We start from the raw sequence: 22,117 nt of genomic DNA, 5'->3' as shown, positions 1-22,117 counted from the left end.
TTATTATTTTTTTAATGAATGGGAGGTGAGAAATGAAAATGGTTAGTTTCTTGTAGGAGTGGTGTACTGTGGTAAAAGTGGGAGTATTTACCATAAAGGAGCTTGATTTCTAAAGAACAGAAATTAACTCAATAATATAAGAATGTTCAAATGAGCTTTGTAAAAAAAATCTCTTTCCTCTTCATATGTACCTCCTCATTCCTCCTATGAATTATGACAAACTTATGGAGATGATGGGAGGACAAGAGTGTAGGTAAAAGGAGACACTTTTATGCTGCATTCAATATTTCATTTAGAAAAGAAAGGGCAAGTAAACGTTATACTGCTTGATATCCATAACCAGGTGGTAGTCTTCCCAGTGTGGTATTAAAAAAAAGTATTTGAGGACTCATCTGTGTTTAGTGAAGCATAATGCCATGATCCTTTTGTGAAAGGAGTGACTGGTGTTTTGCTAAGTATTTGCCACTCCTGACCTGGCACGTTGCTAGTATTTAATGACTTGAGAAGTTCATGGGACAATCAGTATTTGTTATTAATAACTTTCTACTCGTCCAAACAGAGAGTTTGGAAAATTCAATTTTTTTTCACATCTTTATTGGAGTGTAATTGCTTTACAGTGTTGTATTAGTTTCTGCTGCACAATGTGAATCAACTATATGTATACATATATCCCCATATCCCCTCCCTCTTGAGCCTCCCTCCCACCCTCCCTATCCCATCCCTCTAGGTCGTTAGAAAGCATTGAGTTGATCTCCCTGTGCTATGCAGCAGCTTCCCACTAGCTATCTATTTTACATTTGGTAGTGTATATATGTCAATGCTACTCTCTCACTTCATCCCAGCTTCCCCTTCCCCCTCCCCGTGTCCTCAAGTCCATTCTCTACTTCTGCGTCTTTATTCCTGCCCTGCTACTAGGTTCATCAGTGCCACTTTTTTAGATTCCATATATATGGGTTAGCATATGGTATTTGTTTTTCTCTTTCTGACTTACTTCGCTCTGTATGACAGACTGGAAAATTCAATTTTTAGAGTTTCTTGTTATATCACTAACTACTAGTTCTCCTGTTGTCTAAAGACTATGATTTTGATGAGGCAATAGAATGAGGAAATGAAAAACCCAGAGTGTCTTGACAGAAGAAAAAACAAAATCTATACTACTCGTTCTCTGGAGGGGATTTCTCTCCTTTTACTCTCTTATGTCCCCCACCTTCCACATCTTCTTTAGTCTCTCTTCCTTTCTGAATGGTATTATTGTAAAAATGTTCTTTGAAGCAGCTAAATTTGAATTTATGTATGCAGTATATCAGTTCCAAGTTTACCAGCAAATACTCAACAGGAAGCTACCCCTCAGAAGTGCACTTCGGGTTACTGGCAGCCAATAGGCTTTGGAAGGCTGCCTTCCTTTTTCTTTGGTTAAATGATGCCACTTGAAAAGACAAATACCACTATAATTCCTGTTGAGCTGGGAGACCAGCCTTCATCTAGCGCACTATGATTTCATGAAAGCATAAATCAAGCTCACAAGATAAATCTCTGAGTCAGCTGTTCCTACTTTTGTATTGAATCTAATTAGAAGCGTGAAACAAATGCTTGTCACACATTCTGTCTCATTGAAAAATAAATAAATACCAAGACAAAGACTTTGAAGATATGGCAATTGGAATGACAGTAGGTAATTTTATCCAGCGGGGCCTCAGTCAGCTATCTAACATCCAGGAAATCAATTTAGCTAAAAGCAGATGAAATATGCTAGACATGTTGAATGATAAAGGATTCAAAGTAGTACTATGAAAAGATGTTAGGATGGATGGTTGTCAAATAAGTCAGAGATGCATCTAATGTTACAGGTATGCTAAGATAATCTCTCTCTGATTAGTGTTTTTCTTAGATCATGATACAAGGAAGTGTTGAAAATGTTTCTGTATAATGAAGATTCTGTCAGAACACAGGGACATATGTGGTCCCAAAGTGCAACAAATTGCTCTGGAGGTATGACAACTTCTTTAAATTGGACGGAGGAAAGAAAATATTCACTAGGCTCAAAGTTGGGTACAATGTGCCAGGGACTATAGTGATTCACTCCAGCAGGGAGACAACAACTGGAAAAGCAGCTGGGACTGGCATCACCACACTTGGTTAAGCTTACGATGACCACCTTCTGTGCTCTAAGACCCATTCATTTTATGCACTGGACAAACTAGAGAGGGAAATCGGCACATTCTGTGAATCAACAGCTCTGCATCTTTCAAGTATTAATAGTGGCACAGCTTTCCCTATTACCCATCAAAGAATATGAAACTTTTTTTTTTTTTTTTTTTTTTTGCGGTACGTGGGCCTCTCACTGTTGTGGCCTCTCCCGTTGCGGAGCACAGGCTCCGGACACGCAGGCTCAGCGGCCATGCTCACGGGCCCAGCCGCTCCGCGGCATGTGGGATCTTCCCGGACCGGGGCACAAACCCGTGTCCCCTGCATCGGCAGGCGGACTCCCAACCACTGCGCCACCAGGGAAGGCCATGAAACTTTTTGATTTAAATTTTTGATTGGGAGAAAGACTTCTAGGGCCTAGCCTTGGCTCTTCCTACCAGAAAAGCTTATTTTATAGGTCAGGAATCTACTAAGGTACTCCTGCCTCTTTCTCAGGAGGTCTTGTTCTAGCCAACCATATTATCAAAACCAGACTGAACACTTTTAACAGAGAAAAGGGGCACCAAGAAATTAAAAGTACTTAATTTTCTGAGTATTTACTTATTAACTGACAAATTTATTATATTGCTAAACTTATAGTTCTTTTTAGGCACCTTTTCAAAAATACAGTTATTTGTAATATTTTAAAACAGCATATCTGTATATAGTATAAAATACTTCTATCAATTATATGAATTTTAAAAATAAATTAAGTAGAACAGTAATTATTTTTGGAGGATTCTATCAATTTGATATATAAATACTTCTGTTCAAATATTTTTGAAGGTACTGTATTTTTAACCATTCCAGGATATCATTTTAAGCTAATATTTTACAAGCTAAAACTCATCAATATTGTCGCTACTTTTGACTGACTTATGCTTAATGATTTTTATGATTTTGAGATTCTATTTTGTCAAATTTTAGATGCTACGGAATCATAGAACCTCTCAAATTTAATTTCATTTGTATCCAACATCACATTCATAACAAAAAATGTCACATGTAATTACTCTGATTTCACCAAGTGCAGCTTGGTGGTTTCGTGTGTCTTGCAGTTTCCAGCATGGTCTGTGGTGCACCGCCCAGTACACCAAGTGACTGGTAGTAGCAGCATCATTGCCTGTTTCTTCTACTCTCACTGGAGGTTTGAAGGTGTTTGATGTTCCTAGCCTCTCATGTCCAAGTAAACTTATTATATCAGTGAATGCCTTCCTGCTCTCCTTGAAAGGGAGGTGTTGGATGCATCATCTCTGAAATGTGCTGGGGGAAAAGACGTACATTTTTCCTGGTCACCTGGCAGAGTCAACCCTGCACTACAGTAAGAACTTAACTCACTGCACATGTTTCACATACTAGATGAGACAGATATATCATATACTTCCTGATTTATTCTGCTGCAAATATTAATAATATACTCCATACTGTATTAAAGAAATGAAAACTTCAGGACAAATTCAGAGTCTAAGAGCACAGTGGGGCAATAAGTGTGAACCACAGTCTTGGGCCAACAGAGATTTTTGGCAACAGTTAGGAACTGGGCAATTACCATGTTCAGTGTTTCCACTGGGCCTGCGGTTGTATGGACTTACTTTAAATCTCCATTCATCACCTTTTCAGGGGAAGATCCATGTTTGGTGGGACCTGAAGCTTATACACTATGAAGTGCCTCCTTTAAGAAAAAGAAGATAAAAATACCTTATGTTTACAAAATTTAAAAGAAAATAGTGACACACTGCTAGGGTCCTCCTAAGGCTGGGCAAGGTAAGGGCCCTGAAGCTTGTCAAGATCATGGTAAGTCTACCTGTGATCCTCTTACTACCTTCAGCCCCAGGCTGACCAGCTGACACTAGGGGGTGTCTGAATCCCCAGGAACTGGGTTTGTTAGGAAGTGGTGTGCACAAGAGAAGAAAGGGGTCAGTGAAGGACAAAGCAGAGAAATAACAGGAGGACCATTTTGTGAGTGAGGGGGAAAGCAAGCTAGCTGAAAAACCCAGGAGATCAAACTGCAAACTACCTAATTAGCTCCTTCCTAAATGGACGCTTTCTCGCCTCCATTCAAGGACCTCAGGGTCTGTGAATTGGCTCGTGTGGGAATTGCACGTGAAGCCTAGACTTTACTGTACTGGCTTAAATCAGTTCTCTGTTCATCAGACCTATAGTTTTGCTATTGGAACTAAGATTCGTACACATTGGAACTGTGTAAAGCAAGGACTGAAGTTTCCCCTCTTCTCACTCACCCCCCTGTGATGCTGAGACTCTGACCTCTGAGGAAGGGTGGGTGCTCAGCTGCTGCTGGTATCTCCGAGAGAGCAGGCTGGGGAGGTCCTGGGGTGTAGAAAATCTGCAAAGTAGCACACCCTGCTACTACCAGAAACACAGTCAGTGTCACGGTGAAGAACCATTGCTATGTGATGGTGACAGGAACAGGAAACATAGGAGAAGTGTGTTTCTTTTCCCCTTTCCAGATTTCCAGTCCCCTCTAGTACTCCCTTTTGGGAGAGCCTAACAGTGATTCAGCTGGCAAAAAAGAAATGTGGTTTGTGGAGTCCCAGATATAAGCAGAGAAGGACCAGTTTATATGTGAGAGACAATGGCTTAATAATGAGCATACCGTCAGAAGCAGACATATCTCATTGTTCTAGAATTAATTTATTCCTCTGTATATATTCTTTAATACCTACCATATACTAGGAACTCTAGAGATTTGAATGGTGAACAAAATGGACTAAGTGTCTCCATGGAGTTTATTTTCTAGTGGAGAAAGGCCAAAAATAGCAACTTTAACAAATAAAAATAACATTTCAAATAAGTGCTGTAAAAACAACAAAATAGAAACCCTTTATGCTATTTATACTGTTTCATAGCAACCTAGTTATCTGGTAATCCATTGGTTTGCTCTCAATGGGCAACTGGTTCCAAGTGGACACAGGTGAGCACTTAATTAGCTGTTTGGCCACTTCCCCTGGTACTGTGAGTTTCTCGATTCCATTACAAGGATATGCATGGAGTTTTGCTGCGTTTAGTTCTGTCTCGGCAATTTAATCAATTTCAAATACCTCATATCTCTCTGGTGGTCTGTGTCTTAGTCTGTTCAGGCCGCTATAATACAAGACAGCCAACCCTCTGGATCCTCAGGTTCTCCATTTGTGGATTCAACTAACCGCAGATGATTTGAGTCTGCAGATTGCTGACTCAGAGGATGTGGAACTCTGCACGGGGAGGGCCATTTTATATAAGGGACATTTTACGTAAGGCATCTGCAGATTTGGGTATACATGTGGGAAGGGGGAGAGGTGTCCTGGAACCAATCCCCCACAGATCCCAAGAGATGACTGTACCACAGACTTGGTCGTTTATAAACTACAGATATTTCTTTCTCACTGTTGGAGAAAGATCACTGGGAGTCCAAGATCAGGATGCGAGCACAGTGGGGTTCTGGTGAAAGCCCTCTTCCAGGTTGCAGACTGCTGACTTCTTGGCTGTGACCTCTCATGGTAGAAGGTCTAGGGAGCTCTGTGAGTCAGTATAGACTAGGGAGTGTCCTCTGCCTTCTTTTAAAAGGCACAAATCCCATTTATGAGGCCTCACCCTCATGAACTAGTCACCTTCCAAAGGCCACTTCCTAATTCCATTACCTTGGGATTAGGATTTCAACATACGAATTTTGGGGGACACAAACATTCAAACCATAGTAGTCTATATTTGTACCCCACTCTGACACCACACACTTCCGGCGCTACCTGATGTCCATGTCAAGATAATTGGTTATAAGTCACAGAAATTAACTTTAGCAAAAAGAAAATCCATAAGATTGAAGAGAAAGCTGAAGAAATCAGTTTGAAGAGTACAGAAAACGAGTATATCCAGGGTATTTTGAGGCAGGAAGAGCTTAAAAGTTTCATTCATGTGCCACTACTGGAATATGTAGGCAAAATCATATGCATTTTTTTTTTCTGTCCTTACTGCACACTACTTAGGATTCAAAATCGCTGGAGAGAAAGAGCTCAGATCATGTGTTCTTCCCTTGGCTGTCCTGGAATGGTGAGAAAAGAGATTTGTCTCTTAAAAGCCTCTGCATTATTTCACATTTCACAGGGGAGGACAGAGAAACTTAATGCAACATGCCACCAAGATAGCTCATAATCAGGGAGGTCATTTCTCAAAATGAAATTGGAAGGCTGTTAGATATGAGAATTGGATTCTAAGAAGTAAAAAAATCACTGAAGTCAGTTTCACCGTTTAGCTGCTATCTCCAATTAGTCCAAATAAACTAGAGCTGACTTGATATTACTCACTGGGTTTAAAATTCATTCACGTGCATTCGAAGGAGAGTTATTGCTATCTTCTTAATTAAGTAAAATAATTAAAGGGCAGAATTACTATGCTAGTCTGTTGTCCCAGGTTTTCCTTGTACACCTGTACTTATACACATTTGATTGAAGATACATATGTTCAATGATGTTAACTATAATAATAATAAATCTTTGCAGATCTTTGCAGAATCATTTTCTTGAAAGGCCTGATTTTGAGAGAAGGAAAAATCACTCCTTATGTAACCCATACTTATTCACTTATTTAGCAGCTGGTAAGTAAAGCTGAGGTTATCTTCAGAAGCAACTCAAACGTTCTTTGTTCTTAACCACCTTCCTCCCGACTGCATATTTCTGGAAGTCCCTGAGGGTGTTGCCTTTATGCTCAAGAAGAAGTTCACGCTCAGTAGGGCTGCTGTTCCAGGGAGCACAAGCACGGAAGACCTTGCCGTGAGCTGCCTGTGTGTGGCAGACAGGGCATCTCTGAGTGGACGCCATGGTCTCTGCTTCCTCCCAGGGGACACACCTCTAATGCTGGGGGCCACTGTGTTGTCAAAGCTGCTGGTGCTCTGCGTGTGACAAAGGTATATATATAAGTATGTGTGAGTCAGAATAGAGAGGACCATCCTCTCCCTGGGGTGCTATAAGTACCCCAATAATCCATTTCCCTTATGTTTTACGCTTGTAGTGAACAGTCCATTCATTTCCTCTCTCCAGGATATTCAGCCATCCGTGAGTGTGGGTAGGGGTACGGCTGAGCAACAGGCACTAACACGGTCTCAGAATCACCACATCCTTCATCTTGTGGTTGTTTTAGAGCTTCAGGTTTATGACGCCTGCTTCTTTCCTTAGTATGAGTTTCCCTAGGAAGCTTCTCAGCCTTCACACAAGCAGGCTTTTGATGGCTCATTGACCGACTTTCCATGCACTGCTTACCAACACTGCCAACTTCCATCCAAAGTCAACCCACAAAAATAAAAAGTGTTTTTCATTCATTCATAACCCATAGTACCAATTATTTCAACTGAACTCTAGGGCCAGTACTCAGGTTGCCTAAAGCTACTTCAGGCTCTGGTACTCTGTGAATCTGTGAGTTTCTGACTCTTTGGACCACCCTTGGGATGATTACTTTGGCTTATTTTCAAGACTTGCTATTCCTGAGAAGTCTGGTCAATCAATGGTCCTGGATAAGTGACTTGATTTGTATCATTTAACTATCTCCAAGGCTGCCGATGAATAAGGATCTTTCGTTCATTTATTACACATTTAAAGACCCCAATATAACTTACTGTTAATTCCTTCAACTTCTAATATGCTGTAATAAGCTGCCAACTTCTATTTCTACAGAAAATTTACTTTTTCAAGATATTGTTTATAAATAGCACTTTCTTCACCCAAATTCTATTTAGTATCTATGTAATAATATACTAATATCTCTTCTCTTTTATCTAGAAAAAATATTGTTAAATCTAAAATTTAAAGTCCGTTCTCCTTTGTATTAAGTCACCTGAATCATTTTCAATTATAATATGGACTCAGTAATTTTACTGCTATTATATGATTTGTCATGAAATGATCCTGGTTCTATAAGGTGATATTTCAGCAAAAATACAGATGAAGATAGAAGAACAGTAGTCTGTGAATTTCCTTCTACCTGGTAAGAGGATCTTCTTAAGCCTCTAGTCCGTTGTATTAAAAATAAGAATTGCAATAATTATGTAATTACTAATATATAATTAATTATATTTTGTTATAAGTTTCTTACCTCGAAGGGAGAAAATGAGCCTATTATTTCATTTTTCCAAAACCAACTTATTGAATAAAACTAGGTGCCAGTCACTGTTCTAAATCCTGGGAACACAGCAGTGAATAAAACCTATGGACTCACATTCCAGTGGGAGAGACAAGCAATCAATCAATAAAGAGGTAAAATATTGAGCATGTCACTTGGGGTCAAGAGCAGAGGAGAAACATAACGCAAGGAAGAGACTGGAAGAAATAAGAAGAGTTGCCTTTTACGTTAAATGATCAGGGAAGGTTTACTGAGAAGAACACCTCAAGCAAACACCTGTTTGAAGTGTGAGAAAAACATCGCAGGTAGAAGGAACAACATCTGCCAGTCCTGAGGTAGAAGGATGCCCGGAAGTTTGAAGAAAAGCAAGGAGGTCTGTGTGGCTGGAGCAGAGTTTGAGGGAGCAGGCTGGTAGGCGATGGGGTCAGAGAGGTGACAGGGCTTAGAAGACCACTGTCAAGATTGTGGCTTTTACTGGGAGAGTCATCCCCTGAGAGGGTTGGGACTAGAGAAATGAGCTGGCCTGGCTTCTGTTGTAAATGACTCATTGTGGCTGGAGAGTTTGAATTTAAATTATAAAGAGGCAAAGGATTGAGAAGAGGTCAGATTTAGCATGTAGAGAAAATAGGAATTGTTGACAGATTGGATAAAAGGTGGAAGTGAGGCAGAGAGATCAGCGATAAAACCATTTTTTAATCTGAACAGGTGGAATGTATATTAGAGTTATAGTTGATGTTTCACAAAGATTGTTAACCAAAGCAGATATGGGTTAAGAAACTTCTCTAAAAACAAGTGTTGCTGAGGGCTTCTCTGGTGGCGCAGTGGTTGAGAGTCCGCCTGCCGATGCAGGGGACACGGGTTTGTGCCCCGGTCCGGGAGGATCCCACATGCCGCGGAGCGGCTGGGCCCGTGAGCCATGGCCGCTGAGCCTGCGCGTCCGGAGCCTGTGCTCCACAATGGGAGTGGCCGCAACAGTGAGAGGCCCGCGTACAGCAAAAAACAAACAAACAAACAAACAGGTGTTGCTGAATAATATTCTTAGAGAATGTGTATTGAATTATATATAGTTAGTTCATAATTTCACATATACCTATAATGAAAACTAAACAATTTTGATGAATATAGAGAGACAAAAAGCCCGAAGGATCTGTGGGTTCTCTGGTGTGGGAAACAGATGCCAACTTTGGGACTTCCCTGGTGGTCCAGTGGTTAGGACTCCGTGCTTCCACTGCAGGGGGCCTGGTTTCGATCCCTGGTCAGGGAACAAAGATCGCACAAGATGCATGGCACAGCCAAAAACAAAAACAAAAACCAAAAAAGATGCCAACGCTGACAAAGGAATTTATTAGAAATTTATTAGACATGTATTAGGAAGCTTTACCAGTCAAGATCCTGTCAAGAGAAAGGTGGCACACTCAGCAGATTTCATTGAAGATATTTTAATGAGAGGAGATGTGGCATGCAGGGATATGGGCAGAGTTAAGGAGACCCACAAGGATGGTAAAGCAGCCACGCGGGAATAGGCACAGCTGGGAGGCATTACTGTTCCTAAAGTGGCGGTTATTACCGCACCGGGCACGAAGCTACAGCCCTTGAGAAGGCTGTAGGTGCTGTGGCCACAGAGTAAATCAGCCCAGGACAGAATCATGGAAAGGAAGGGAGTAAAGTGGCATAAGGGGAATAAAAACCTGCTTCTTTTTCTCCTCTTGCCCTTCTGTTTTCTCTTGGTCCCTCCTACTGGCCTTGAGAGGTCAGAGTATATGGAGTCCTGGTGATGGGCAGGCCATGGCTCTCAGCCTCTGGGGCACGGGGAGATGAGAAGGGGGCAGAGATTAATTCTGGAGGGAGAAATAAAGAATCTACAGCCCAGAGCTTCACACAATTTAAGGAAGAGCCGAACAGTGCGACACAAATGAGGGCAGCCCTATGGAATTCCTGTAGGAGAATCCGTGGAGTGCATCTCTACATTGTTATTGTGGAAAACTCAGCCCCAGCTGCCAATTTCACTTAGTCTGTGTTGGAGAGCTCAGGTTCTGGGAGAATAACTTTCATGACCTGGCTTTGAGTCAAGCACCCGCACTCATGATGGGAGGAAAGGGTAGTAGGGTCCAGGGATTAGAGCCCAATCCTAACCATGTGGAATTTGAAAAGGGCTCCATCTCAGAGAAAGGGATTATAGACCAAGAAAATCAGCAGAAGGCTGTCTCCTGCAATATTAAAATATTTATATCCAATATTTTTTTAACAAAATAGTAAGCTTCTCAAAATGGACACCAATATTTCAGAATACAGTGATGTTGTTTAATTCATTTCTCAATTCCAATAAGGTCAAAAATTTGTCCTTTTGTGGGATTCTTTACCCTCTTTTTTTCCAGCTAAAATTTTATCCCCAATTCAAGGTCATTTATTTTAGAATAAAAGCTTTTGTTTATAAAAATCTTAAGAAGAGGATATGTGAATGGGTCAGTTTAGTAACAATTGCCACTGTTGGGGTGTGAGGGGTGGGGGACAAAACAGGTAAACAAAATCTCAACAAGTAGGGTCTGTCAATTGCTAGAGACAGCAAGAATCACAAAAATTAACCTTCTTTAACCCAACTTATGCATTCTAATTGATTCAGAACAATAATAGTCTCACTTAAAATAGTATGCAACTTCATTTCCAGACTCTGAAATTTCTTGCTAAGGAGGTGGAGAAAGTCAGCTCTGAGACTCAAAGGTGATCAATGGCCTCTTTGTTGGTGACAGTACCACCTCCTCTCTTTCAGACAATGAGTCATGAGGTTTGGCCTTGGAAATGAAAGGTTAAAGGAAAATACAGCTTTAAGAAGGAAAGTAAAATCCATCAATTCAGCATCAGCAAATGATTAACCCCATTTTGTCTTATTCATTTATTTGCTTATTCATTAATTCATTCATCTGGTGACGAGATATTTAATGATTTTTAATATGCCAAGAAGGGTTTCCCTGGTGGCGCAGTGGTTGAGAATCTGCCTGCCAATGCAGGGGACACGGGTTCGAGCACTGGTCTGGGAAGATCCCACATGCTGCGGAGCAACTAGGCCCATGAGCCACAACTACTGAGCCTGCGCGTCTGGAGCCTGTGCTCCGCAACAAGAGAGGCTGCAATAGTGAGAGGCCCGCGCATCGCGATGAAGAGTGGCCCCCGCTTGCTGCAACTAGAGAAAGCCCTCGCACAGAAATGAAGACCCAACACAGCCAAAAATAAATAATAAAAAAAAAAAATTAAAAAAAATATGCCAAGAAACGTGAGCTTGAAAAAATATCTATCTATCCAGCTATTATTAAAATAAGAGGCACATCATTTCAGTTAGTGGCATAGGCAGTGTTGGAGTTAGATGCAGCATGGTCAAGCGGTAGCTCCGTCACATAAAAGCTGTGTCACATTTTTCTGTCAGTTAGCCCTTTATCCTACCATGTAAAATAGAGACAATCTCTGCCTTATGAACTTAAAGTGAGATAGATATCTGTAAAGCACATTGCACAGGGCCCAGGACTGAGTAAGCTGGTATTATCATTAGAAGCTATAGAACTAATATTGCCCACACTCTAGGATAAAAGATACAACTCAGTAATTATAATGCGCTGTGATCATCCCTATAGCAGTGAAATGCTTAGTGATATATAAAAGGAATTAATAGCCAAAAATTTATCCAAACAAACAGAACAAACCTCAAGTACTATGTTAAATAAAAGTGGTGAAAGCAAGCATCCTTATCTTGTTCCTGATCTTGGAGGAAAAACTTTCCATCTTTCCCCACCGATACAATGTTTGCTATGGGTTTTTCATATATGGTTTTTATCATGTTGAGGTGGTTTCCTTCCATCCTGGTTTGTTCAAGGTTTTTAATCATGAAAGAGCATTGGATTTTGTCAAATGCCTCTTCATCAATTGAAATCACCATGTGAGTTTGTTTCCTTTATTCTGTTACTGTGGTGTATTACATTGAATGATTTTCTTATGTTGAAATATTCATTCAGGAATAAATCCCACTTGATCAGTGTACAATTCTTTTGAAATGCTGCTGAATTTCGTTTGCTATTATTTTGTTGAGGACTTTTGTATCAGTGTTCATAGGGATATTGGTATATAGTTTACTTGTAGTTTATTTGTCTGGTTTGGGTATCAGGGTTGGGCTAGTCTCATGGAATGAGTTAAAAAGTGTTCTGTAATCTTCAACTTTTTTGAAAAGTTTAAGTACTGGCATTTGTTATTCTTTAAATGTTTGGTAGAATTCACCAAAGTGAAGCCATCAGGTCCAGGGCTTTTCTTTTGGGGGGGAGGAGATTTTTAAAATTTTTTATTACTGATTCAATTTTCTTACTAGTTATAGGTCTATTCACATTTCCTATTTCTTCATGATTTAGTCCTGGTAGGTTTTGGGTTTCTAAGAAGTTGTCCATTTCATTTAGGTTATCCAATTTGTTAGCGTACAATTACTCTTAGTACTCTCGTATAATCCTCTTTATGTCTGTAGAATCAGTAGTGATGTCCCCATTTCAATTTATTTTAGTAATTTAAATCTTCTCTTTTTTTCATAGTCCATCTAGTTAAAGGTTAGTCAGTTTTGTTGATCTTTTCAAAGAACTAACTTTTAATTTCATTAATATTCTCTATTATTTTCTATTCTCTGTTTCATTCATCTCTGCTCTAATCTTTATTATTTCCTTCCTTCTGATAACTTGAGTTTAGTTTGTTCTCCTTTTTCTAGTTCCTTATTTTGTAAAGTTAGGTTGTTGATTTGAGATATCTCTTGTTTGTTTTTCAGTTTGTTTGTTTGTTTGTTTTGCGGTACGCGGGCCTCTCACTGTTGTGGCCTCTCCCATTGCGGAGCACAGGCTCCGGACACGCAGGCTCAGCGTCCATGGCTCACGGGCCCAGCCGCTCCGCGGCATGTGGGATCTTCCTGGACCGGGGCACGAACCCGTGTCCCCTGCATTGGCAGGTGGACTCTCAACCACTGCGCCACCAGGGAAGCCCTCTCTTGTTTTTTAATGTAAGCATTTATGGCTATAAGTTTCCCCCTTTGCACTGCTTTCATTGTGTCCCATATGTTTTGGTATGCTCTGTTTTTATTTCCATTCATCTTAACTATTTTCTAACTTCTTTTGTGATTTCTTCTTTGATCCATTGGTTGTTTAGGAGTGTGCCGTTTAATTTCCACAAATTTGTGAAATTTCCAGTTTTATTTCTGTTATTGATTTTTAACTTCCCGTTGTGGTCAGAGAAGATACTATGTATGATGTCTATCTTTTAAAATCTATTGAGGCTTAATTTGTGGTCTAACATATGGTTTATCCTGGAAAATGTCCCCTGTGCACTTGAGAAGAATGTGTATGCTGTTGCTGTAGGGAATGTTCTGTATGTGTCTATTAGATCTAGTTGGTTTATTTTGTTAAGTCCTCTGTTTCCTTACTTATCTTCTAGTTGTTCTGTCCATTGTTGAGAGTAGAGTTTGGAAGTCCCCAGCTATTATTATAGAACTGTCCACTTCTTCAATTGTCAGTTTTTGCTCCATATATATTGATGGTCTGTCATTAGGTGTGTAAACGTTTATAATTGTTATGTCTTTTTGCTGTATTATACATTAATATATAATGTCCTTCTTTGTCTCTTATAACTTTTTGATTTAAAGTCTATCTTGTCTGATATTAATATAGCTAGCTCTTCTCTCATTTGGTTACTATTGCATGGACTATATTTTTCCATCCTTTCACCTTCCATGAATTTTCCATGTTTACTTTGTATGAACTTTCTAATTTCTGTTATTCTAAATCCTATTATTAATTGTAATGGTAATGCAGCTGATTCTTCTGGTTTTCCAGGGAGGCAATATTATCAACTGAAAATACTATATATTGCAGACATGCTGAGTTTGAGTGTCTTGTTCTGACTTTAATAGCACTAGTGTTTCACATTAAGCATGATATTGGCGGTTGCTTTCCACATAGACACTCAAGTTTGCCTGTGCACGAGACAGAGACGCTGTGAGACTGCCTTTCGTCAGCTGTTCTTTTCAGTGCAATGGTAAGCCATTGCCTTCTTCAACAGAGACAGATCTGACTCTATTTCCTTACATGTGAAATGTGTATTTAACATATTCCTCTATCCTAGTACGGGGACTGAAATGTTTTACCCCTTAAACCTTTAAATTTCACTAAGAATTTTCCAATAAGCTGTCAGACTTCAAGTTGCCCATCTATCTGTTTTTGGTCTCATTTCACATGTGCTTGCGTCTGCTGCATGGAGATTTTATTTTAGTTTCATATTAATCTGCTGCTGCTGCCTGCAATTTGATTCTAAGCAGAATATTAGAGGAAACAGAGAACATTTAAAAAGATGCATGATCCTTGTATGTACTGCACAACCCTCATTATAACTACTAAAGGGACATTCTCATGAAATGAATTCATAATTGATATTCTCTGATGAGACCTCAGAAATCAAATTCCTTTGAAATACAAGGCACTTTGACATCATGAGCATCTAATGACGTAGAATGAAACGTGATGGTAGTCCTCCTTCTAAGATGACTTAAAAACAAAGAAAACACTCTAATTTAGCTCTATGGATTTCAGCCTGAGATGGTTTATCAATGAACAGACATGGAAACAAGTTGAGGAGAGGTTATCCTCAAAATTCAGGCCTATTCTGGATATGATACATATGTGTCTGGAGCAGTTAGAGGAGGGATAGGATGATGAGAGGAGGAATGAAAACAGGAAAGTAAAGTTTAGGTCTGGGGCTTGAGAGTAGGAAGATAAACAGGTGCAAACCCTAACTTGCCCTTATCTCCTCAATTTCACTCTGAGCGAATAATCAGTCCCTAATTTCTTCCTTGGTCAAAACTTCTCTAATTCATTCAGTGAATTCAGAAATAGAATAGAACAACTAAACAAGGAAAGAAATTTGTGCTAGCCACAGAAGTTGTTTCACTATTGGGTCACATTCTAAAACACATTTGCTAATTCTGTCTATCTTGTCTGTCACTCATTATTTTCATTCTTTTATAGCTTCCACTCTGTTCTAATCTTCTTGTAACTTCTCTCTTTTTATAAGGAAGCTTTTAATGTAAGTCCACGTTCTAAATGACTTTATATCAACAGTCTGAAAGGATAGTGAAGAAACTTGACTTTTTCTATTGCTGGCAACTTTAAGTTTTTTTCTATTGCTGGCAACTTTTTAAGTTAATAAACAGGTATAATATACATATTCTCCAAATTTTAAAAAACAATATATTGTTTTGAGAATTTCAATGAATGAAAAATGGCCTAAAAGCTATACCTGGAACAACCAATGAATGGTTTGTGACCCTGTTTAAACATTTCTTTGTTCTATTTTGAAAACTTGGTTTTCAGTAATTCTGTCATATTAGTTTAGTACAGACGTTGAAACTGAGAAAAATTCTGACAAAAATAACTGCCTGATCATGATTAAGTTGAAAAAGAACAAATAGAAGGATTGGCTTGAAGAAAACAGAAAGTGACTTAAACTCAGTTAGCATAACATTTTTGATGGTATATTTTTAAATTATTATAAAATTTAAAATTTATGCTAAAATATACATTGTCACACTCATGACTGAAAATAGAGGGATTGGAGAAGCCTGCAGAATGGGAGAAAAGTAGGGAACATCTTTAGTCTAATAAAGAGAAGCTGCCTGAGTAATCCAGCCTTTCTTAGGAAGAACTGTGCTTTAGGCAGTGTTGGGTTTTATCTATCCCCTTGGCTTCCTTCTTCCCTCAGCACCTGGTATCCTCACCTGACCTCTTGGATTTCCAGAGTCCCTACTTTGATAGATCGCAGCACTATATTGTTCCTATTTTCCTTATGTCTTACCATTGAAATTTGGCCACCTATGCTTGTTTCTTAAGGTTCTGGTTTTTGATTAGCTGAAAACATATGGTGTCTGAGTCAGGCTGGAGCTCACTGAACAAAGAGATTTAGCATAGACTATGGTAAGTAGAATGGAAAGGGGAATCTTACAGAATTAGAGCACAGCTAGGCCTAAAGGCTTCTAGTTTCTGCTTCTCTCTTCTTTTTTCTCGGTTCTCTGCCTGCATTCTCAGCCCCTGTTAACCCCTCATGGGGGCCTCTAGTTGTCTTCCTCTGTCTTTATCCCTGCCTCTCCTAGTCTCAATTGGCTTCATCCCCATTCAGCTTTTCAGGAAAGCACCTTGATTCGGCCCACTCATTTTTTCCTGCTAGGCCGTTGGTCGCCAGCTTGTCACAGATTCCCTCCCCAAAGTGCCCACTCCTCTCCCCCTAAAAGGTGGCTGTAGTCAACAGGACCCATGAGATCAGGGACTCTTGGCAGGGCAGGAATTCCTTTAAAGAGTCTGCTGGCAGGAAGGCAATGCTTGTATCTGGAACAGATGTTTTGGGACATTTGGGAGTCCTGAAGCTCTTCAGACTTGGGGCTGCCCTGCCGAGGGACTGGTGAGTTTGGCAGAACATCTTGCTTCCTTTAGGTGATCCACTGGGTTTGGGAGACACTGAGGGAATAAGAGGAATCTCAGAAGGCTTTCTTCAGCATCAGCAGCATGCTGTAAGTTTCACTTGAGAATACTTTCCCCCGTCTGAAATTGTGATTACATTCTGCCTAGATTCTAAGACATCTTGGCTTCCTGGTGAGGCATAGGTGAACACTGCCCAACATACATGCCTCTTAGTGTGTTTTATTGATTACATAACATGAAAAGTTAGGTCAGCTCTGGTGAGGTTTCCCTAACACACTTTTCTTTCAGTATTGGCCGCTGGAAGACCTGCGTATTGATGTGAGTGGCCTTGGGAAGAAAGAAATCCCATCTTCTGCGTAACGAGCTCGGAGAGAATAAACAAGGATAAGTGTAAGGAGGTCAGCTGTCGGTCCCTAGGTGCAGAGCTTCATCTGAAAAGCCCCAAGCAGCTGATTATCCTGGGTTACACAGAATCTAGTCTCTTTTCCCTGTCTGCCTCTCTCCTTCAAGTGCACACACACACACACACACACAAGTTCACTTCCACTCATTAAATTTATCATCCATTGTCAAATCTTACTTTCTTATGTACACCTAGCTGTACGCTGAATTTTCTGCACGCAGAGCCAGCCTATCTCCCTTTCCCGATCTGTAACATCATTCAAACAGGCATTCAATGTGACAAGGTCTCAATGAGTTCAAGGATGTTTGTTTCTTTTGGATAAATATACATCCGCTGGCTCAGTCTTTCTCCCTCTGTTTTTCTGACTCTCTCTCCTTTTTCATGCAAACATACACCGAGTCTCTCACAACACGTGCGAATAAACGTCTCGAGGGCTCCTGAGTTCAATGTCACGCTGGGCAGAAGTGGAGCAAGAGTGGAGGGAGAGCGTGCGGCGTGCGGGCGGGGAGACTCCCTTTCCAGCCAGCAGAGGGCAGCCGCCGGGAGGCGCTGGCGCGCGAGGGCTGAGCGGAGCCTCGCCTCGCTCGGACAGCCTCAGCCTCAGCACCTGGCGCGCCGGAGCGGGGAGCGCAGCCACTGAGGGCAGCGGCGGCGGCGGGAGCCAAGCGCGCAGCGAGCAGCGGCGCGGGCGGGAAGCAGAAGCCGCCGCCGCCGCCGCCGCCGCCGCGACGGGCAGCCGGGCTCGGCGGCCGCCGGATCGGGCCCCTGCCCCCTCCGCTTCGTGTCCCCGGCGCTGGGCGGCCGGCGAGTCTGGAGCCCGCGCCGTCGCCGGCCGCGTCCCCCGGGCATGGAAGGAGGCGGCAAGCCCAACTCGTCGTCCAACAGCCGGGACGATGGCAACAGCGTCTTCCCCACCAAGGCGCCCGCGACGGGCGCGGGGCCTGCCGCGGCCGAGAAGCGCCTGGGCACCCCGCCGGGGGGCAGCGGGGCCGGCGGGAAGGAGCAGGGCAATTCCGTGTGCTTCAAGGTGGACGGCGGCGGCGGCGGCGGCGGCGAGGAGCCGGCCGGGGGCTTCGAGGACGCCGAGGGGCCCCGGCGGCAGTACGGCTTCATGCAGCGGCAGTTCACCTCCATGCTGCAGCCCGGGGTCAACAAATTCTCCCTCCGCATGTTTGGGAGCCAGAAGGCGGTGGAGAAGGAGCAGGAAAGGGTTAAAACTGCAGGCTTCTGGATAATCCACCCCTACAGCGATTTCAGGTGAGGACTCCCTGTCGCCGCCCCACCCTCCCTTCCGGGCGCGCCCTTAAACGCGCTTCCCCGCTCTTGGGAGGGGGCGCACGGGGACTCGCGGGGAGGGGGTGCCGGGCTGGCGGCGGGCGGCGCCGCCGGAGGCTTGCACTCGGGCGACAGGCTCGACTCTTCCACAACTAGTTTCCACCCAGGAGGAGGTTGTCTGATGTGTTCCTGTTGCCCGGGCACCCCGGGGAGGTTCTCCTGCTTTGCCTCGGGAACTTTGGGGCCAGGTCGGGGAAGAAGGCCACGGTGACCCCCGGATGGGAGGATGCTAAGTTGTGCAGGGAAACTTTCCCTTCGGAGATGAGAGTGTAAGAAAGTGGCCAGAAAGTCGTCTTGGGGGTGCCACCCTCCCTCGCGCTACTCCCCCAAGAAGTGGGTCCCTCCCAGAGGGGAAGAAGGCGCCCCTGGGTTTGAGGAGAGGATGGGGCGACCGGAGACAGTGACTCACAGGTCCCAGCCGGTCCAGCCTCTCTCGCCTGTGGGGAGTGTTATTAGTCTGTCTCTCAAACGCTTATAGTCGCTGGGTATCCTCAGTGCCTTGCTTCAGGATAGTGGCTGGCAGGCTGAGGATTGGTAATTTGCGCTTGGAGAGTCCCTGACTTGAGATTTCAGTGGAGCTGGCGCTGCCAGGTGGGGCAGGAGCGTGACAGGAAGCCTCGAGTTCCCGAAACGGAGACAGGGGGCGTTTCCAGAGCCCCCTTCCTGAAACACAGGAATACCCTTTCTTGACCTTGGCTACTAGTCTATTTCAGAAATTTCTTTCCCGTTTCCCAACTCGGGAACAAGGGCAGGAGAGCTGTCAGCTGTCAAGGAAACTCTGCTTCGGCGAATTAAAATTAAGACATTTCCTGATCTTATTTGTCGCCCAAGTATTCATTCGGTTATAAGCATGTTTAGAGATTATCAAATGAAGGTCGTGAAGTAGATCCTCTTATTAGTGCGCGAACACCCTGCTGTCACGTTATATTAGCGCCGGAAGAAGGCTGGGCTTTTAATTTAAAAAAAAACCCACAAAAAAACCAAAATTAAAACTCTGGGTGACATCTATCTATCCATTTATTGCTGAAATCGTTCGGAAAGGAAAAAGAAGAAAAACAGTGTGTGCACAAACTAAGAAGTTTTAATAGGCGGCTGTTAAACAGCCAACGAATGTAGCAATAAAAAGAAGCATTTCTTTGAGTTATGTTTACAAGCTAAGGGACATTGCCTTCAACTCCACGCCTTAATGGGAGCTGTCCACAGTTCTGAATGACATTAGCTATGGAAAACCCATACTCCTGCCACACAAAGCCTTGGAGCAACTAACTGTCTTCACCTTCTCTGAGATATCTATACACAACATATATTCTCAGAAATAAGTAGCCACTATTATTTATGAATAGGGTGAATGGATTTTAGGAAGTGTGGAATGTGTAAGGTTCTTACTTGCAAAACCACATAGCAAAGTCCAATGGAGGATTTATAAAACCTAACAACATTTTAGTCTATGGAAAATGAAGAGTTTGACAGAAAAAATGTTAATATGAAAAGGATCTACATATTTCCTCCATTACTTATAGAAACAAACTTATGAATGACCCTGTTCTAAGGTATATAAGATTTTCATGTTCTTTAGAATTTTAAAGGTTGAAATAAAATGTAGAATACTATCTGTACCTCAGTCTTCAATGGAAATATATTGCAACCCATATTATAATTTTTTCATGAAAAAACTTTACATGGAAACAGCCTTCAGTCTTAATAAGAAAAGTAAGCATAGCTTTCCAGAAATATATGTAGTTCAATATTTACATGCAAATAAAATGCTAAACTTTGTTTATTTAATTTCACACTCAGTTAAATGGTTACTTATGATACTTTTATTTCTTGAACAGTGTGAAAAGAGACTACACTTTTTCAAAATGGTAGACTATATCAAATAATTAAACTTTCATCAGTTACTACATAAAAACCATGGGGCCACCTTTCAGAAATCGGCATACTGTGCCAAAATCTTTTGAATGAATGAAATTCATGAAATTAAAGATTCTCCACATTTTCCCAAATGAATCATATGAGACAAAATATCTCTTTAAAACAAAAAAAATTGTTACTAAACAGAGGAAGAAATTGAAATCAGTTGATGGTTTAATCTTATCATGCATTTTAAAGAAATGAGAGATGATTAAAGAGTGCTCTAATACCCTAAACAAACTCTACTGTGGAACAGTTTGGAATATTTGATTTGCCCTTGCATAATTGGAAAAAGGAAATGATAGACATAAATTAAACAGCTACTATGATTTAGGTTTTTAACTGGAAGGAATCTGAAAAAAATAGATTTAAAAACTCACAAGTACTATATACACCGGTTTTCTAAAATGACAAACTAAGGAAGAAATATAAATACTTGCTTGCATATGTTTAAGTCTTATTAGTATTTCATTGATGTCTTTACATGATCTTAATACCAATATAGGATTTCTCAAAATCTATAACATGTCAGGATAACATAATGAAAAAAGCAAAAATAAGAAAGACAATTCTGGCAGTATTTTTTTTTTTCCTAAAGGAAAAGCCATATGGGAGTAATCACCCACACAACAGAAATGTTATAGTCATGATCTCTTCACCTCAGACCCTTCCCTGGTGAAGACACTTTCAGGGAAGTGCTTTGCTATGTTTCATACAAATGCCAAACGTAAGCTCAGTAATCATCTAGTGGCTGAAAAAGTGACACTTAAGAATACATTTCCATGGAGAACGGGGGAGATACCAGAAATTAAACATACCCAGGGCTTTTTCCTTCACTATCCTAAGCCTTTGCAGGGCCAGCTAAGTTTTGCAGGCAGCTCTTTGGTCAGCCCCACACTGCTGAGTGTAGCATGAGTTCGCCACTCCAGGGCATGTCAGGACTTTAACGCTGTGGCTAGCGGTCTAGTCCCTTCTCAGGATGATTGATTTCTAAGTCAGGCTCCTTTCTCCTTCCCTCAGGCAGCAGGGCTGTGCTCCCACTGAGACTCCCAGAGAGCTAGCTCGGTGTTGCTCTCACCCGCCTGGGCCCAAGAGTGCTATTGCTGTGTCTGGAGGGTAGTTTTCTCCTACCTCTGGTGTAAGTAGGGCAGAGGTCCTGTATTTCCCTTCCTTCTCAGGGGAGGATGATGTTAGAAACCTTCAGGGACTAAAGAGGCGTCAAATACCATCAATACTGTTGGAAATAGCTGGGGGGGAGCTAGAGAATTTAGTAAAAAAAAAAAATTGTATGTTTTTGTTTATCCCATGGTATATAATCACCCAAACTAGGGAAAATATAGTTACTTAAAAAATAAGATTACACTGATTTTTGTGTGGTGAGGACATGGTCTCAGTCTTACTGAGTTTCATGTGAACAACACACACACACACAAATAATTTAATTTGAAGGTTAAATATGATTTTGAGATTACTAACAGTGATTTTACATTTATTAGCTAAAACTTTACCTTTCATTCATTAAATAAAAAAGCGACACTGGTCAAGCATTGTACTTTCATAGCCAATCCATAGTTATGATATAATCATTCAAGTACATTGAAAGAATAGCTAGAGGACTTTTGTGGATGTTTGTTATTACGTGAGTAATTTACCTTAGAAGAATTTATCAACAGATTATTTGTCATTTCAGAGATTC

At 41.5% G+C, this 22,117-nt stretch overlaps 1 protein-coding gene across 1 annotated transcript in view; it reads left to right on the top strand.

Annotated features, from left to right (window-relative positions):
* Nucleotides 1-18,019: 18,019 nt before the first annotated feature.
* Nucleotides 18,020-22,117, top strand: part of HCN1 (hyperpolarization activated cyclic nucleotide gated potassium channel 1) — a gene marked incomplete at both ends in the record, with an annotated part of 366,195 nt that continues 362,097 nt past the window's right edge. The window contains one exon of the mRNA XM_079916908.1: nt 18,020-18,429. Within this exon, the coding sequence (XP_079773034.1) occupies nt 18,020-18,429 (410 nt within the window). The remainder of the gene's footprint in view (nt 18,430-22,117) is intronic.

This window comes from Stenella coeruleoalba (assembly GCF_951394435.1).
Source record: "Stenella coeruleoalba genome assembly, chromosome: 3".
NCBI lineage: Eukaryota > Metazoa > Chordata > Mammalia > Artiodactyla > Delphinidae > Stenella > Stenella coeruleoalba.
The sequence above is the reverse complement of the archived record's forward strand: the minus strand, read 5'-3'. Positions and strand labels throughout refer to the sequence as shown.